A 19,877-nucleotide genomic window follows, 5' to 3' on the forward strand; every position below is an offset into this window, starting at 1 on the left:
GATTGATCAATTGATTTATATAAAATAATGTGTATCTGAAAGTTTGTAATTGTAATTATTTATTTATAAATTAAAAGAAACATAGATATATTTGTCTTGTCAATATAATTTCTTCAGATATTTTGATAATTGATGTTTTATTTACAAACTATGATTTGCTAATCTGGTAAGAAAATGGTATATGAATTAGAGAAATGTTGCACAACTTGTGAATTTTCTATGCTTGTTATAAAAAATACAACTCCAGGAATCAAATCATATGTCCTAACAATTTTTTTAGTTTATATCATTTTGATTTCATATCGCATTCCCAAATATATCTTTACTAATGAATTTATTTTACACGATACTTTTTAACATTTAAAAAACTATAAGCTTCATTTATCCGTCATAAAAAAATAAAACTTTCGTGCTCGAACTTTTCTTTTATTCTATAACGATCCTCTTAATATATGAGTGCATTTCAAGTTTAACCAACTAACATGGATGGATTTAATTCAATTGTTAAGGGAGCTCAATAAATAAAATAAAAAAGTTATTACTTGGGTTCAGAGAAATTGGAACGAAACGTATGTGTAGCTACAAATTATTTTTTTAAGCTATATGGATATACTAACATATTAATTAGTAAATTTAATTAACTATGAATTATCATTTTTTTAAAAAAAAATTATATATATTTAAATAATTATTATTAAATAGAAAAGATATTAATATACATATAATAAATGCATTATGCATGTTTTATGGGGCTATGTTCTCCATAAATATCTTATTCAATATTTTTCTCTTTTGATATACATGTATTAATGTCTTTTTTTTAATAATTTTTTCATAAAAGAAAAATATATGTACACTCCAACATTTAATTTATAAACATACAATTCTAAATTATATATATATATATATATATATATTAACAAAGTATTTGAAATTGGGATAAATATGTACCGAAGAGTTTTGGAGAAGACATAGACATCTTTATTCTTCAACATAACAAATGAATGTGTGCGTTTTATCTTTAATAAACAAAGTTACCTGATATCTATTGTTGATGGGATGTGATAAATTTCTTGTAAAATTAATTAAAGTCTACGAGAGTTGATTCAGACATCATAATCATAAAAAAAAAAATTATAACATTTCATTTTTTTAAAAAAAAAATCAAATAAAATATCAATCTTCTATTAAAAAAAATACTTGAGAAAAATAAATTTAATGCAGTATAAAAGACCATATATTATATTATCATTATATAATTATGGGGTGTACTTCTAATTTCACAAGCAACCGTTTCAACTACAATAATTCACGTGTGATCTATGTCAATGGCCGTATAATTTGCTTCAACATTCAATTGATTAGTAGCAATTTTTTTTTCTTATATTTTAAGCACAAATAACACATAATAATATTCATCAATAGGTCTCTCATCTACAACTAAAACCAATCAAATTAAATTTAATATATGTGTACCACCCAATTACTTCAGCATGACCTGTACAGCTCTAAGTATGATTTTTTCCCACAATGTGCACATTTAATTAATAATTTAAGATATGGGACTTAATTTATTACTCCAGCCTAAACCACATAGGGAAGCTATCTTAAATACTCCCTCTATCTCTATTTAGATATCTATTTTTGAAAAGACACACAGATTAAGATAATAATAATTAACATAGTAAAGTTACAATTTTACCCTATGATTTCAAAAAGGATAAATTAAAACTTATAAATTTTCAAGAAGTTTAAATGAGGATATAATAGGAAAAAAGAATTTGTCCTTTCTTGATTTGTCAAAATAGACAAGTAAATAGGGACATCTAAAATATAAAATATGAACAAGTAAATAGGGACATAGGGAGTAATAAGTTATTTTAGTATAAATTTTAAAATTAAGATATTTATTTAAAATAGTTATAAAGATAAGATGAATTTTATGATATTATAATGATGAAATTATTTATTTGATATAAAAAGTAAATATTAATAATTTGTAATTGTAAACACAAAATCACCTAATTTTAACCGAAAAGTGGAGATAACATCTCATATAGTCACTCAACTAAATATTTTTTTTCTTAGAAGGGAAAAGAGTCATAAATGCTCTTATGTGAAAGGAACAAAAATGTTCTTCCTTTATAGTTTAGTTCAAAAATGTCTTTACCGTCAATATTTTGGCTCGAAAATGCCTTTGCAGTCAATATTTTGATCCAGTTATGCCTCTATAGTTAAAATTGGGTCAAAAACACCCTTTTATGAATAAATATATATATTTTCTTTTTAAAGACATTTTTTTATAATTAAAATATTATTAAAGAACACTATTCTTGTTTTATTTATTCCACTTTAATAAATAAAAATGTAGAAAATATTTTTTTCTTCTTCTTAATCTTATTTTATCAATTAAAACAAAATAATTTCATGTACCCTTTCGACATATAATATATTTCATATATATAGAATTATAATATCCATCATTAATTTATATTTATATAACGATAAAAATAATTATAATAAGATAAAAAATATTTTTTATTTTTTTTATTTTTTTTGAATTGAAGTAGAACTAACATTTGCTAATTTTTTAACAAAATATTGTTATAAAAAAATGTGTTAAAAAGAAAATAATAATATATTTATTTTAAAAATAAGCATTTTTGACCCATTAAATAACATAACAATATTTTTAGACCAAAGTATAGACAACAAGGACATTTTTGGACCAAACAATAAACAGAGGACATTTTTATTCCTTTCGTATAATTTAAAGGCATTTTTGAGTCAATATATTGACGGTAAGGACATTTTTGAATTAAACTATAAATGAAGAACATTTTTATCCTTTCACACAATTTAAGAGTATTTTTTGACCCTTTTTCTTCTTAGAAAGTTATTCTACTTTCTTTATAACCTAAAATTTACTCAACTATGAGTTTTTCTCTCACAAAGTCACTCAATTATAAATTTTTCTCTTAGAAAGTTACTTAACATTCGTTTATAACGCTAAAAGGCACTCAATTGAATATATTAGTTACAAAGTCACCAAATCCATTATTCAATTTTTGACTTTTTTTATTTTTAAGTAAAAAAATTACATGTAACCAAATTTTAATGAAAAATTCAATTATCAATTAAATAGGTAAAATAACTTTCTATGTAGAACTATTTACAGTGAAGTAACTCTGAAATTGTAAATAAAAGTTGAGTAATTTTTTGAGAAAAAAAAATAATATTTGGTAAGTTCTGAAAGAAATAATAATTCATTATTAATGACTGAAGTTATAGAAAAAAAATTAAATAACTAACTCATAATTGTGTTATTATCTCCCCAATAGTGGCGGATCCGATAGTGGGGCGTATGCCGGCCGGCCGGCCGGCCAAGCAACGGAATATCCTTTTTGTTAAAATAATACAACTACCGTAAAAAGAAAAAAGAAAAAAAAAGGGAAAAGGTCAAAAATGTTGAGTTGCCAATGGAGCAGCTTCACTAGAGTATCAGTATATCCATTTCCCTTGCAGCCAGCACAACTCAATAAGGCATTAAACTTGAAGAAACAGTGTTGCTTTACCAAATCATCGATGGAGGATTCCAGTTCCCAGGGTCACCAATCGGCCTTTCAGTTTCTGACGAAGAAGCCTTACGAGCCTCCTCCATGGGCTTCACATCTTAGCCCAATTCCCTCTCACACCTTTTCGCTTGGTCATGTGAGATAACTCTCTTTCTCTATAATCTCTATTTGCTGTTATTCTCGGTCTCTGTTAATCGTACGAGTGAACTGATCATTCTGTATTTTTTGTCTTAGTTTCCGACTCCAATTCACAAGTGGAACCTGCCTAATTTGCCGAAGAACACCGAGGTTTGGTTAAAGGTATAGTCATTTTTTCACCTTTTCTCTATTTAAAGCTAATCCATTGGGAAATAATGATGGCGTAAGATATGCAAAAACATTCACTATGAACTAAAAAACTGGAGGAAGTGTATACACTATTACTTGATAAAACTCTATTTGAGCAATGAAACAATGTTATTTGAGGTTTCCTGATTTTTATGATGCAAACATATTGTGATCTGCTCCGATCATTTCAGGATTTGAGAAATGTTGATTGTATATCAAACATTTCACGATTTTGGTTTGTGTGTGTCTGCTTGAATGAAGTACCTGTGAAGTTGTTACTGATACTAATTGTGTGAGAGAGTTTCTTTTTTTTGACGACAAGGGAAACCCGCAGCCGCTACCCTTTTTGGGTGCACATAGGGTAAAACCCCGCTCCTATGCAATAGCTCGCAAACCACATAGGAGAGGTAACCCGCACTAGGCAAGCCTGGTGCGAATTGTGTGAGAGAGTTTCTTCAATCTATTGCAGATAAATCATTCAAATGAAATTTTATGGAGTCATTACTCGAAACATTTATATGTAGTACATGAGTACCTAGTTTATGTGTTCATATAGAAGTATAAAAAGTTGGGTATTGGTACTTTTTGATAAATGTGTTGGATGTTGGTATTATGTCATATAAATATTCTTTCGAGGATGTACACTGGTAAAATGATAAATATATTGTTACAACTACTATGAAACTAGGGAGTAAAATGATAGTAAATGTATCCTACTATTTCATGCAAATAATGAAGAGTAGAATAACCTTAATTTTTGAAATATCTTTTCGAAGTTATTTGCAGTGGCATTAGACATGAGTACTTTTTAATATGTGCGTGTGTATGTTTTTGTGTATGTGTTTTGGGGTAAAAAGAAGAAAACAGAATACAACGAAAACAAGTTAAAAGACATGATTGAATACACCTCACTGAGAAAATATCAGAATAAATTAAGGACTAGTGGGGTATCTAATCCATTCTCTCCCCTAGATTTCGTCTCAAACTAATGTCCATCAAGTGCATTTTGCAGCTTCATTATCTGGATAATTTGCGTTTTGTTGGGTCACTGCAAAGAGGTACACTTAGATGGCAATCGTTTAGAAGATAGATGGTAAACCTTCCTCTAGAAACTATACATATTAAAACAAGAAAAGGCTTTCATTGGAAAATACTTCATGGTATATGTGAAGTGCAAGTTCTTGTTTCGTAGGAAGCCGGAGCCTGAGTATTTCTTTTTGTTCTATTATTTCTCTTATTTGTTAGGCTGTTTTCATGCCAGTCTCACTATTCCAGACGCTTTATAACACGAACTAACTTTGAATTTGTAGCGTGATGATATTTCAGGAATGCAATTAAGTGGAAACAAGGTCAGAAAGCTGGAGTTCTTGTTGGCAGATGCTGTAGCACAGGGTGCTGACTGCATAGTGACTATAGGTGGCATACAAAGTAATCACTGTCGTGCTACTGCTGTCGCTGCCAAGTACTTGAACCTTGACTGCTATCTCATCTTACGCACTTCAAAGGTATACCATAATTGTTCTCTTGGTATTCTGTTTACTTCAAAGGACTTTCTCCTTTTTGTGTAAAAAGGAGGGTATAGAGGATGCTGAGCAGATTTAGATTTTATAAGATCCTTATAGGTTTCTGTGTAGCAAGTTTTTGTCTTATCTTTGAGCCAGCTGTAAATCTCTTTTGATGGTAGCCATCATCTCCTTAATGCTGAAGAATATAACATTACCTGTATCCAAAAAAGTACTGTTTGATTCATCCATCTTCTGCAAGTCACATCTTCCCGTTTATGTGAATAACTTCTTTAGTTATGTCACAGTTACTTGTAGATAAAGATCCTGGATTAACAGGGAACCTCCTTGTTGACCGTTTAGTTGGAGCACACATTGATCTTGTTTCAAAAGAAGAATATGCAAAAGTTGGCGGTGAGGTCTGTACTTTATTCCTAACATTCCTCCTCTTGTGTTTCTAATGCATTAAGTTTTTAGCTCTCTTTCTTTCTTTCCTCTGCTTGCACAAGGAGAACTTTGAGGTAAAGGTAGTTTGATGCTGCGCAGAGACTTCTTGAAGATGTTTGATTAGATTGCAAAGTTGTGCACCCTGTTCTAGTATAATATGTCCAAGCTGCATCAGCTGTTTATGATGTGCTTGAATATCTTACTGGAAATTGTCAAGCGATAAACCACCTACTCCCTCCGTCCCATTTTATGTGACACTTTTCGGATTTCGAGATTCAAACAAGTGTATCTTTGACCATAAATTTTTCATAGATATTTTAAACATTTTGAATTATCACCTATTGTGACTTATAGTACTTTTTACGTAGTTTGTAAATATATAAATTTCGTTTAAAAAAATTGAAGATTTCATGCGCAAATTCTCGGTCAAATTTAAACGGTTTGACTCTCGAAAAATGAAAAGTGCCACATAAATTGGGATAGAGCAAGTATTATTTTGTGGTCCGTGTTATTTTCTTTAATTGTCACCTACTGATCCTTAATAATCTTCTGGCTCTGTGACTTCATATCCAAATAGATACCAGTGTGAAGACAATATTCTATGCATCAGCAATCCCAAGTAATGAAAATTTTAAACTGACAAAATCAAGAACTTAATGCAAACTCCATCCTTTTCTCCTTTTGGAGTTGATGACCTTTATATTACAGCGTAACACATGAAAGTGACTCTACTATAAAGGTTAACAATACATTGGAATTATTTCCCAGAGCCAGTATGTTGTTTTAAGTTACAAATGATTTCTTACACTTCTCTCGTTGGGTACTTGGGTTGATAAGTATGAAATGTTGAATTAGACTCAAGGGAATTGCTCTCCCATACAATGCTTAACCAAGTCCAAACACAAAGGAAAGTACAATACGTGGGATTCTATACTTCCATCTACTTAGATGGGAATTCAGGAAAATTAAGATTCTATTTCAGTTTTAACCATTCGACTGGGCATATATAATATGGACACAAATGTTGCAGTCACACTCATTGCCTTTGACATGAAATTCCTAGTACAGTTGAACACTTTGAAAGAAGTATATCTTTGTACTAAGTTCAGGAACATTAAGATACTATTTCAGTTTTTACCTATCAACTTGGACATATATAATATGGACACAAAGGTTGCTGTCACACTCATTGCCTTCGACTTGAAATACAATTGTACAGTTGAACATTTTGAAAACGTAGAACTCTACTAATTTCAGGAAAATTAAGATACTATTTCAGTTTTAACCTATCAACAGGGACATATATAATATGGATGCATAGGTTGCCATCACACTCATTGCCTTCGACTTGAAATATATTGTACAGTTGAGCATTTTGAAAAAGTATACCTTTGTACTAAGTTCAGGAAAATTAAGATACTATTTCATTTTAACCTATCAACAGGGACATATATAATACGGACACAAAGGTTGCCATCTCACTCATTGCCTTCGACTTGAAATATAATTGGACAGTTGAGCATTTTGATAAAGTATACCTTTGTACTAAATTCCCAACTGCTTTCAACATAGTAGTAGTAGGTGCCAATGTTTTTAAAACCTGTCACATAGCTGAACCATGACGCTAGGTGAAGTGCTATTTAACGTCTCACGTGTTTAGTTATTCCTTCAGTGCAGGCAGTAAGACACTCAGCTGTATGACTTAGTGACCAGACACACTATCTTATAGATCGCAGGACTTACAATATAGATAACTTTCTTATCAGACGGAAAAGTTACAATAAAAGTACTTCATAAAATGACATACTAATTTCTAAGAGAAGGTTGTGAATTACAAACTGTATACTTGATTTTTACATATGAATTTAGATATTTAAAATGGTTTTTTAAAAATTATTGACATGGTTGTTGCTTCATATATATTTTACCTAATTGCATTTTTTCCAATTTCATATTCCATATGTAGTTTATTTGTATTTCTAGTCATTTTTTGCATTACAGTATATTTCTTAAACGATTCTTTTTTAGTGCACCTTTCCATTTTGCAACCACTGACTAAAAATCCTGCAACCTATTTTTCCCACCAACACCAGATATTCACCTAGTCGAAATTTCCATTTGAAGTATCAAGGAGTTCTGTCTCTTCCTTCTTCCTTCAAGATTGGGGTGTTCCTTTCCTTCAAAATACACAGGAGAATACCCTTCCGTCTTTCCCCTCTCCCAAATGAAAATACATGGCAGAACTTTTCCCTTTGCCATTGTTATATGGAGACTGGTTGAGTATTTCTTTCACTGATTCTGGTTCTGGTGGACTAGTGCTAGTCAATGCAAGAATGTGATGCCACACATACCATGTCAAATCAGTAGTCTTGTTACAAAATAAAAAAATAGAAAAAAGTGGCTGATTAATTGGTGAGGTGAGATCTAGTGTTGCCCTCCAATTTTGTGACGTGTTTCTGATTTTCCCAGTGGAACTAGTATCTGAACTTCGGCCAATTTTTTCAGTTGTACCTTCTGTTTGTTTCTATAGTTTTTAAGCTGATAGACTTTATTATTGTAGTACTGATCATAATGTGTATTATGGCACAGGCTCTTACCAAAATATTGAAAGAAAAGCTGTTAAATGAAGGGAGAAAGCCATATGTCATCCCTGTTGGTGGATCCAATTCTCTAGGAACCTGGTGAGGCTCATTTTGTTAACCACTTCTTGTTCTCTCTGCTGATAAACTCTAAACCTACTTCTTTTTTTCTTCCTAATTTCCATTATTTTCGTTTGCACCTTGATATGTGTATTGGACTATTGGGTGCTTGAAGCATCAACATGTTGCCAAAAGTTCTCAATAATAACCTTCAGTTTCTGACATTCTCAAAAAAAAAAAAAAATTAACCTTCAGTTTCTGAGTTTAGAGTACCCTATACAGCCTCTGAACTCATTGTGTCTTGCCTTAATTTGAAATGAATATGTAGCCCATTCATTATTCATTGTGATTCCTTCAATAACGAATATTCTTTCCATCTCGTGGCCCCAAATTGAGCCGTAGAGTGCAGTCTTATCTGGTTACTTCTGGTGCAAACATTGGCTTGACTTATTTTATTCGCTCTTTTCTGCTGTTTTGTCTCTTACAATGACACTTATATTTGGATGCTGTTAATTTTAGAACTCCAGTGAGGCTCACCCTGAGTTCCAGGGATACTTAGAAGGGCCTGCTTGCTACCCTGAAATGGATGCCATGTAGAAAGTTTGAAGTATAATCAACCATTTCATGTTCTTACCTGCTGAAACCCTCTCCATGGGCCTCTTAATATTGAACAGTCAAATAACCTTATGGATTATTGCATTAGCATTTCAACCATTTCATGTTCTTCTTACTAGATGAAACCCTCTCCGTTGGCCTCTTAACATTGTACAGTCAAATAACTTTATGGATTATTGCATTAGCATTCTTCAGCCTTTTCTTTTGATCAGTAGTTGATATTTTTACCGCTTGACAATATCTCTGTTATTCCTTTTCAACACAAATGTGATGGCACTAGAGGAGCCAAGGATGACTTATTTTCTTGATTGATAGAGCTATCAGCTGTTCAGAAGCCAGTAACCTGGTCAAAATACATGCCTAGGGTTGTACCTTCTATATGCTGATGTTTAAAGCATCATTCATAGACTTATAAAATACATGATTAAGGAAAAAGATCCAACATGTCATCATTGGCATCATTAGTGGTATAACCAAGGGTTCACCCTATAATTTGTTAGGAAGTTCCTCAAAGGCCTATACCTTGTTAAAGCATATCGAATTAATAGTCTGATCATGACCCAACTGCCACCCCCTTGGCCGGATCTTGTACTGAGTTGCTCTGACCCTCGGTTGTTATCCTTAAGTAATGGAGAGTGATGTTATACATTGTGATTTACTGCTCACAGCTGAGCAAATTTTTGTTCTAAAATTTGCCCTACTTCAGGAAGGAATACAAAATTTGTGCCTTAGTTCACCGTTTTGCTAAGTGTACTATTTTCTCAGGGGCTATATTGAGGCCATTAGGGAATTGGAGCAACAACTTCAGCACTTGAGCATTGAACAGAAATTCGACGACATTGTTGTAGCTTGTGGCAGGTTTGCACCTCTTCTGCATAATTTTGTAATAGTATGTTATACATGAATTTGTTGCATTTCAAATTGTTCATGCTTAAAATTAAAAGCAAGATTTGCTAATAATATGGTTTAGAAGTTTGTCCCAAAATAAATTGGAATACACTATGAACATAGAGAATGATCGGGACTCGTACTTTTAATAAGGAACATCATATTCAATTTGACCCATGATATGCCTAATCTTTGCTTGACTTCTGTTAGGACACATACTCTCTCTCTCTCTCCCCTTTGATACTTTTATCAGTGAGTGTCTCCCTGATGGCTGTTCTTTAATACATCAATGCATGTGTTGATCCTTTTGATAGGGTCTGACACCTTTTAGGGATTATTGATTTTTGTTGGTAGACAAATTAAGTAACCTTGTTGGGGGAGCTTTTGAGTTTTTCCCTGGACATTAGTTCCGTTACTTCTTCTTGGCGACGACCAACTTTTTAGTGCCTCCTAGTAACCTGTTTTCCTATCAAAGCATGTCATTTGAGAATCTCTATCTTTAAAAATCAGATTGAATTCAAAAATGTTTTTGTTACATCTCTACATGCATCAGTTGAGCCTCTCCATGATAGGTGCTTTTGAAGGTTCAACAGAATCTTTGCACCCAAGAGTGTGGCTATTTTGTAAGCTTAAGATGTCTGTATCATCACATTTAAAATGGAATGTTCGTTCCAGTTTTCTTGGTGATGGAGGTAAGGCTTGAATTCTTGTTTGCCGCAGTAAAATCACCCAAGCTATGGTTCTAATAATAATAATTAAAAGAAAGATCAAATTATGGTGGAGACAGAAATACTAGATGAATTCTTCTTATCCGCCTAAGCCTTGGCGGCAAGAGTTACTCGGTAACTTAGCTAGTGGGAGGTAGCAGATACCCAGTGGAATTTGCGAGAAGCCCCAAAACTGGCCCAGCCACCACCATTATTTTAAAAAAAAGGTCTTCAACTGATTCTCCATGCAAACCATCTACTATGGTGCATTCTTATAGAACTGCTACTTATTAGTACATTTTATTGATTGAACCTGAAGACATTTGTTTTTTTGCATTGCTAGATGCCTCAGTTGTGTATCTCTAGTAGAATATTTGTTATTTTATGTTTGCTCTTCTTCTGGAATGAGTAACGTCAACTTCCTAAAAATTATCTTTTGTTGTGGCTGGAGTTACCTTATGGTGATAGTCATGATTTAATTATCTTTCACTGTTCGTTTGAACTTATTTATGTTTTGGAAGTTTGATTGAAGTTACGTTTATGGTTTTACCGTGGTTACTGGTACTGTTCTTGTTTTTGACCGCTATTGTTACCGTGATGTTACACTTTGGATCTCTGTTTGCAAAGTTCTCATGAATAGAAGTGAATGAAGATTTACTAATTATAGTCCAAAAAAAAAATTGTCTATCAGTGTTTTAACTTCAGTTCTATGTCTCAATGGTTTCCAGTGGGGGTACGGTTGCTGGTTTGTCAATTGCATCCATGCTCAGTGGCTTGAAAGCAAAAGTAAACTGCTTGTCTTATTTGAAGTTGTTCCCATCTTCACGAAAAACAAATGTCACTAACAACTGGTTTTGATTTGTAGATTAATGCATTTTGTGTCTGCGACGATCCAGATTACTTTTATGAATATGTTCAAGGCCTACTTGACGGAATCACTGCTGGAGTTAACTCCCGTGATATTGTTAGCATCAAAACTGTAAGGACTTCATTGTTTTCTCTTATTCTTAAAGCATAACCGTTTTACATTCATCCATTTCATTGTGTAACTCCTTGTTGCTCAATAACTACTGATATGCTAATTCATGATAAAACAATGTGACATCAACTGTTGGTTGTAAGTCATGGATATTTTGTTCTTTTCTAACTGTAAATGTTCTCTCTTCCCATGTTATACGTCTTACAGAGCTTATGATCTTTAACGTGAATGGCAATGCTCAAACTAAAAAAAAAACTTGATTTCTGTAAGACCTTCATGGTTGAAATCTTTGATGGATATTTTCCCTGTTAGTCATCGAAATCTTATCAGTAAGTCATTCATGTCCTGATCCATCTTCAAGAGGAAATTATGGAAGTAGTTCTGCATATGAAAAATTAGTTTAGTTCTCTAAGGAACCTCTTGGTATCAACTATTCTTGTCTTGGCACTTTGGTATTTTAACAGGCAAAAGGCCTTGGGTATGCTTTGAGCACCACTGATGAGCTTAAATTTGTGAAGCAAGTTGCTGAAACCACAGGTGTTATTCTTGACCCTGTCTACAGGTATGGCCAATTGTGCCTTCTCATTTTTTACGTCACGCCATTTCAGCCTTTCACGGACTGTCCACAGGATTTGCCTGTACTATGTAAAACTTGGTGCATTAAATGTCCTCCAATCTTAGAAACTGCCTGTTCTTAGGAACTATGTTGTTTGGACTCTACAAAAATGTTGCCGCGACCCTTGTCGGATCCTCCAAAAACTACAGAATTTTTGAGGATCTAACTCAGCATTTTAAAGTGTCCGACAAACATAACAAATGAATGTACCAAATCTCAAATGAGATTGGAGAATAATATATTCACTATAAAACCGGTAATAGTAAATCCTGGGTTATTTATAATAAAAATAAAATAAAATAGTGGAATCCCTTTTTGCTGTTTTTTGTATTTTAGATCTTAATGTTTTATTACAAAAGCATCTCCAACTCAGGTAACTTGAGATCTCAAAATACATAGACTAAAATCCCACCAGGAAAGGGAAAATAAAGAGAATGAAAAGTTCATAATATCACTTACTAAGCATACATTATTAACATAAACTTATTCTTTGATTGAAGATTACTAAGCTATAGATAACGAATACAATTTTTTATGTGATTCTGAGACAAGGTTATTGACATTTGCTGTTGTAAACTTTTAGCTGTATGGAAGTCTGTTTTAGGTTTGCAAAAGTGATTCTTTAAGTGGAGAAATGTCTTGAGACTGACTAGGTTCCAAGAGAAGTAAAGGTCTTCAGTCTTTTGATCTACAACTGTTTTGGAGTTTTTCAACATCTAGACTAGAAAACCAACCCTTACACTTGAACTTTTACCAAACTACTTGTGAAATTAGGTCTTAGGCCTAACTACACCCCAAAAGCTAGCTCCAAAGGGAGGAGAATTATCCAAGCCTTATAAGGAGTACCCATCTCATTAACCCCTAATGTGAGACTTTTGTCATTCTTTAATACCCCACCTCAAGCCCAGTGCTTAGCATCTAGTGCGTGGACAATTTTATTTTGGGGGCCCCAACATTGAATGAGATGAGTCTTGCTCTGATACCATGTGAAATTAGATAGGGTGGACTCCTTATAAGCTTTTAGATGAGACGGTCACACACTTCAACAATCAACATAGTGTTTGAGCAGGCAATCAAATCTCATTGCGCTCATATCAAAAAGATTTTTCACGTGTTTGGTCCATGAAAAAGAATCAGGGCCTGCACGTTAGGGGCGTGTTGAGAATGCAGTTAACTAATAAAGACGAGATGGTCACACTACTCATATTGAGGATACTTTATTGACACATTCTTGTGTTTGTTAATTCTCACAGTGGTAAAGCAGCTTATGGAATGATGAAAGACATGGGCGAGAATCCAACAAAGTGGGAGGGAAGAAAGATTCTGTTCATACACACAGGTGGGCTACTAGGTTTGTATGACAAAGCTGATGAAATAGGATCACTAATGGGCAAATGGCGCAAAATGGATATCAATGAATCTATCCCTAGACAAGATGGCATCGGCAAAATGTTCTGAAATTGACGAAAAAGGTGATACCAATTGTGCTGTCATTTATCAACGTGTACACCATTAAAATTTGAACTCCAGCATTTCTTAGAGCAGTTGAGTTATGGATGTATGGTTTCTTCTTGCTATCACCAAGGGACAGCCTTTAGTGACATCTTGGGTTGGGTATTGGGTGAGGTTTCTCCCTTGACTGTTTAAATAATGATAGTTCATGTGTCAAACTTGTGTTCACCTCGATTATCTCAATGTATGCTTATTGCTATTATCACTAGCACAGTAAATGTAACTCCGTCTACCAAAAATTAGGACGATGGAATACAATCCTCCATAACTTTTTCTTTTCTTTTCTTTTCCCTGGACCTTGATTTCCTTTCGTTCACCACATTAGGTGCTTCTCCCATATATTTTACTTGAATAATTGGAGTGTATGGTAGAGGGCCCATTACTAGCAATGAGGCGTTAAACTGTGCTATCTAGTATCTAGTACTAGTACTAGTAAATAAAAACACAAACCGATCCACCATATTATCACGCCACATGAAGCCAAAAATGTGACACAAAGGACTAATGAAAATGATGGTCCAGCCGTGTCTATAGAACCTCCACTAGGGCCAAAACATCTACTACTTAGAAGGAATTTACATTCACATTTACTCCCTATGTCTAACAATATTCATTTATTATTGTGTGTGCATACTTCTTAAGAAACTATTTAAGAAACTATAGAAGTAATTATACTATATCATTCTTTGAATATAATAAAGAAAAATTACTTAAATACACTCCTTTACTTATCTTAATAGCCATTTATCCCTACTTATTATAAAATTTTCAAAAATCCCTTATTTCCCCCAATTAATAAAATATGTAAGATACATATAGATTTCCCACCTTTTTTTTCAGCCAATTACCAAGTTTTACTTTACAAAATAAAATCCTATTTTCAGGCTACCCACTTCCCCATTAATAGCCCCATTAAAAGTTACCATATTTAATTTTATTCCTAAAATATTTCCCCACGTTTAGGAGCAAAATTTTCTATCAATTTGAATTTCAGTAGGAGTAATGCAGCAAATTTATTCTATCAATTTGATTTTCTGTAGGATTCTCCCTCAAGTATTTAAATTTCTAAGTTTTTAAAAGGTAAGAATTTTAGTCTCCATTTTTCTCTTCTTGGTGTGCTTTTACCGATAATATGGAACAGGGTCAATCTAGAGATGGTGATTCTAATACTAATGCTAAACGTGTGTATGATTCTGATGATGAAATGTGGGCTGAGAACAGATCAAAGAGATTGCATGACCCATTAGCGATGAAGAACAAGAATGTACTCGAGCCAAAGAAAAAGCTTGAAGAAATCCCTAAAAAAAGGCGAAGAAAAGTTACACATGTTGTTTCCCGACCCACACTTCCTAAGGTATGTGTTTAAAATTGGTAATTTTGTGTTTTGTTGATAAAACCCTAATTTTAAATTGTTGCATGTGTTTGTAAAATCGAATTAAAAGTCATTTAACAATGAAGAGAGATTCACTAATTTCAAATTAAGTATAACCATCATGTATTGTACAGTATTAAGGTGTATCAGATGCAATAGGTGTATCACTAATTTTGAGCTTTGTATTAGTAAAATCATGTGTTGTACAGTATTAAGGTGTATCAGATGCATAAGGTATATCAATAATTTTGTGTTTTGTATTAGTAAAAGCATCATGTGTTCTACAGTTTTAAGGTGTATCATATGCTTAAGGTGTATCACTAATTTTGTGTTTTGTATTAGTAAAAGCATCATGTGTTGTACAGTTTTAAGGTGTATCAGATGCATAAGGTGTATCAATAATTTTGTGTTTTGTATTAGTAAAAGCATCATGTGTTGTACAGTTTTAAGGTGTATCAGATACATAAGGTGTATCACTAATTTTGTGTTTTTTTATCAGTAAAAGCATCATGTCTTGTACAATTTTTATTTGTCAGTGTATAAGATGTATCATATACATCTGATAACTCCAGTGTCTTACTCATATATATGATTGGTTTTTGTGAATAAATCTGAATATGATGTATCATATACATTCATATAATTCAAGCGTCTTATACATATATGTAATTGGTATACGTGAATGAAATTCATGTACAATATATTTGTTACTTACTTATGTATCATATGCATTTTCACGACGTGTTTAATATGATGTCATTACAATATCGTCATGTATTTACTGAATTTACACATTATCTTAAATATATCCCTCTACATTACAACAAATGTTTGATATTAGACAAGTACAATTTTATATTTGTTTTTTGTATAAACAGGGCATGAATTATGTTATAAAAAAAATACCAGCACATCCATTGAGGTTTGGAGCGACGTTCAATTTTGATTTTGTGAATAAAATCAAATTGTCAATAAAGGATGAATGCGTTGAAATGTTCAAGAAAACAATTTTTGGACCATATTTGGACATTCCAAAATGTAATTTCCAGGGTCAGATTACTAAGTGTTTGTTGTTGTTGGAGGTGCAACATGAAAACAAAGATGTATTGCATGTTCGTCATGCTAATGGGAATGTATTGGTGTTTGGTATGAAGGAATTTGCCATTGTAACTGGCCTTAAATGCAAAGGAAACGTTAAGGATTTTTCATATCCTAATTCCACTCCGAGCTGGTTATTACAAAAATATTTCCCTGATTGTCATACAGGTATAACCAAGAGTCGCTTGATACAGCGTTTTGCAATGGGTAATTGGGAGACCACACAAGGAATCCGTGGAAATGGCAATATTATACTTCATCAATACTTTCCTGTTATGCCATCTTGGTGAGACCTACATACGTATAGAAGAATTTCTAATGGTCGAAGATGGTAGGTATGAGCTGTATCCTTGGGGTCAGATTGCATTCAATAAGCTATAGGTCTCACCAAGATGGCATAACAGGAAAGTATTGATGAAGTATAATATTGCCATTTCCACGGATTCCTTGTGTGGTCTCCCAATTACCCATTGCAAAACGCTGTATCAAGCGACTCTTGGTTATACCTGTATGACAATCAGGGAAATATTTTTGTAATAACCAGCTCGGAGTGGAATTAGGATATGAAAAATCCTTAACGTTTCCTTTGCATTTAAGGCCAGTTACAATGGCAAATTCCTTCATACCAAACACCAATACATTCCCATTAGCATGACGAACATGCAATACATCTTTGTTTTCATGTTGCACCTCCAACAACAACAAACACTTAGTAATCTGACCCTGGAAATTACATTTTGGAATGTCCAAATATGGTCCAAAAATTGTTTTCTTGAACATTTCAACGCATTCATCCTTTATTGACAATTTGATTTTATTCACAAAATCAAAATTGAACGTCGCTCCAAACCTCAATGGATGTGCTGGTATTTTTTTTATAACATAATTCATGCCCTGTTTATACAAAAAACAAATATAAAATTGTACTTGTCTAATATCAAACATTTGTTGTAATGTAGAGGGATATATTTAAGATAATGTGTAAATTCAGTAAATACATGACGATATTGTAATGACATCATATTAAACACGTCGTGAAAATGCATATGATACATAAGTAAGTAACAAATATATTGTACATGAATTTCATTCACGTATACCAATTACATATATGTATAAGACGCTTGAATTATATGAATGTATATGATACATCATATTCAGATTTATTCACAAAAACCAATCATATATATGAGTAAGACACTGGAGTTATCAGATGTATATGATACATCTTATACACTGACAAATAAAAATTGTACAAGACATGATGCTTTTACTGATAAAAAAACACAAAATTAGTGATACACCTTATGTATCTGATACACCTTAAAACTGTACAACACATGATGCTTTTACTAATACAAAACACAAAATTATTGATACACCTTATGCATCTGATACACCTTAAAACTGTACAACACATGATGCTTTTACTAATACAAAACACAAAATTAGTGATACACCTTAAGCATATGATACACCTTAAAACTGTAGAACACATGATGCTTTTACTAATACAAAACACAAAATTATTGATATACCTTATGCATCTGATACACCTTAATACTGTACAACACATGATTTTACTAATACAAAGCTCAAAATTAGTGATACACCTATTGCATCTGATACACCTTAATACTGTACAATACATGATGGTTATACTTAATTTGAAATTAGTGAATCTCTCTTCATTGTTAAATGACTTTTAATTCGATTTTACAAACACATGCAACAATTTAAAATTAGGGTTTTATCAACAAAACACAAAATTACCAATTTTAAACACATACCTTAGGAAGTGTGGGTCGGGAAACAACATGTGTAACTTTTCTTCGCCTTTTTTTAGGGATTTCTTCAAGCTTTTTCTTTGGCTCGAGTACATTCTTGTTCTTCATCGCTAATGGGTCATGCAATCTCTTTGATCTGTTCTCAGCCCACATTTCATCATCAGAATCATACACACGTTTAGCATTAGTATTAGAATCACCATCTCTAGATTGACCCTGTTCCATATTATCGGTAAAAGCACACCAAGAAGAGAAAAATGGAGACTAAAATTCTTACCTTTTAAAAACTTAGAAATTTAAATACTTGAGGGAGAATCCTACAGAAAATCAAATTGATAGAATAAATTTGCTGCATTACTCCTACTGAAATTCAAATTGATAGAAAATTTTGCTCCTAAACGTGGGGAAATATTTTAGGAATAAAATTAAATATGGTAACTTTTAATGGGGCTATTAATGGGGAAGTGGGTAGCCTGAAAATAGGATTTTATTTTTGTAAAGTAAAACTTGGTAATTGGCTGAAAAAACGGTGGGATATCTATATGTATCTTACATATTTTATTAATTGGGGGAAATAAGGGATTTTTGAAAATTTTATAATAAGTAGGGATAAATGGCTATTAAGGTAAGTAAAGGAGTGTATTTAAGTAATTTTTCATTTTATTATGTGTAGATCCATTGATTAAGTCATAAATATACTTCTATTTTTTATTTATTTTTTTGTTTTTTACTCGATTAAAAATTTATAATTATTAACTTACGGGGTGACGTACTTTTATTTCATCCTTATAGTAAAGTTTTTGGTGCGATGGTGGTTGCAACTCTGATTTTATGTTTGGGGTTGGTTGTTAAAAGTCAGCTTTTAAATGAACATTCTCAATAATTTGAAAATTGTAAGAGACTTGAAAAGATTTGCTTTTTACGTATTATTTATTTATAGCTTCGTAAATTTTGATACATAGTCATTTGATAATGTATATAAAAATAATGTGAAATAGAGTGTATTAATAATTTTTGCATAAATTATAATAAATTATTTTTACACATTATTTGATTTGGTCTATTAACAATAATATGTATTGCATAAAAAATTTATTTACAAAAATACCTTTTATAGTTATAGTGGAAATGATATTAAGAAAATTAGAGTCAATTGAACTTTAATCATGCTAGTACATATGTTAAATTTCTTTACATTATTACTAATACTTAAAAATTCATAATACTAATAACGCTCAAAAAAATATATATTAATAATATACAAATTGACAAATACATCATTTTATCAAATACATCCACCAAACTCCCACACAAACTCCCACACATCATGATGTCCTTATTAGTGACTACTTCTAAAAAGTTGTTTTCTATGTGATTGTATAGTCACCACTTCTCCAATGGTCCAATGTTGTTATGTACAACATTGTAAAAAGGTTTAACTAATTATATTAGAGCCCAGTTAAATTTGATTTCACTTCAAAAAGTATCATATTGAAATTAATTATGTAAAAAGTTGTTATTAGTTTCTTGTTATCCAGTGTCCTAAAATTAGAGCTGTTAAAATGAACTGAGTTGAGTTGAAATTAGAGATATCCTTAAAAGAAACAAAAATTGAATTGAGTCCTATCCGTTCAACTAGACTCAAATAGATTGGTTTAAATATACTAGAAATTTTGGATTGATTATGATCCGCCTAAATTGACCTGCTTAATCTCTAACAACTTTAACATGTTGTTATTTAACTTTTATAATCACAATTTAAATTTTAATTGAATAACTTTTTAAGAAAAAGTTACAATATATATATATATAT

At 32.0% G+C, this 19,877-nt stretch overlaps 3 protein-coding genes across 5 annotated transcripts; 2 read left to right on the forward strand and 1 right to left on the reverse strand.

The window, feature by feature from the left end:
* The first annotated feature begins 3,329 nt into the window (after positions 1–3,329).
* On the forward strand, positions 3,330–14,060 carry LOC107014766 (putative D-cysteine desulfhydrase 1, mitochondrial). Its single transcript, XM_015214826.2, has 10 exons — positions 3,330–3,711; positions 3,810–3,875; positions 5,213–5,407; positions 5,713–5,823; positions 8,441–8,532; positions 9,871–9,963; positions 11,429–11,486; positions 11,566–11,679; positions 12,144–12,241; positions 13,549–14,060. The coding sequence occupies exons 1-10, from the start codon at positions 3,466–3,468 to the stop codon at positions 13,751–13,753; spliced, it is 1,278 nt and encodes a 425-aa protein (XP_015070312.1). The 5' UTR covers positions 3,330–3,465; the 3' UTR covers positions 13,754–14,060.
* Positions 14,061–14,219: 159 nt separating this feature from the next.
* LOC107013575 lies at positions 14,220–16,582 on the forward strand. Of its 2 annotated transcripts, XM_027915544.1 has the most exons (3): positions 14,220–14,887; positions 15,029–15,161; positions 16,058–16,582. In XM_027915544.1, exons 2-3 carry the CDS (start codon positions 15,057–15,059, stop codon positions 16,565–16,567), a joined length of 615 nt encoding a protein of 204 aa, XP_027771345.1. In that variant the 5' UTR covers positions 14,220–14,887; positions 15,029–15,056; the 3' UTR covers positions 16,568–16,582. The 2 variants fall into 2 exon arrangements, with proteins under 2 accessions (XP_027771345.1, XP_015068941.1); XM_015213455.2 differs by having other exon boundaries at positions 14,220–15,161.
* A 64-nt stretch (positions 16,583–16,646) lies between these two features.
* On the reverse strand, positions 16,647–19,011 carry LOC107013577. Of its 2 annotated transcripts, XM_027915545.1 has the most exons (3): positions 18,342–19,011; positions 18,068–18,200; positions 16,647–17,171 (listed from the first exon to the last, which is right to left on the reverse strand). In XM_027915545.1, exons 2-3 carry the CDS (start codon positions 18,170–18,172, stop codon positions 16,662–16,664), a joined length of 615 nt encoding a protein of 204 aa, XP_027771346.1. In that variant the 5' UTR covers positions 18,173–18,200; positions 18,342–19,011; the 3' UTR covers positions 16,647–16,661. The 2 variants fall into 2 exon arrangements, with proteins under 2 accessions (XP_027771346.1, XP_015068942.1); XM_015213456.2 differs by having other exon boundaries at positions 18,068–19,011.
* Positions 19,012–19,877: the final 866 nt, after the last annotated feature.

The sequence above is a fragment of the Solanum pennellii genome, chromosome 3 (assembly GCF_001406875.1).
Source record: "Solanum pennellii chromosome 3, SPENNV200".
In the NCBI taxonomy this organism is placed as follows: domain Eukaryota; kingdom Viridiplantae; phylum Streptophyta; class Magnoliopsida; order Solanales; family Solanaceae; genus Solanum; species Solanum pennellii.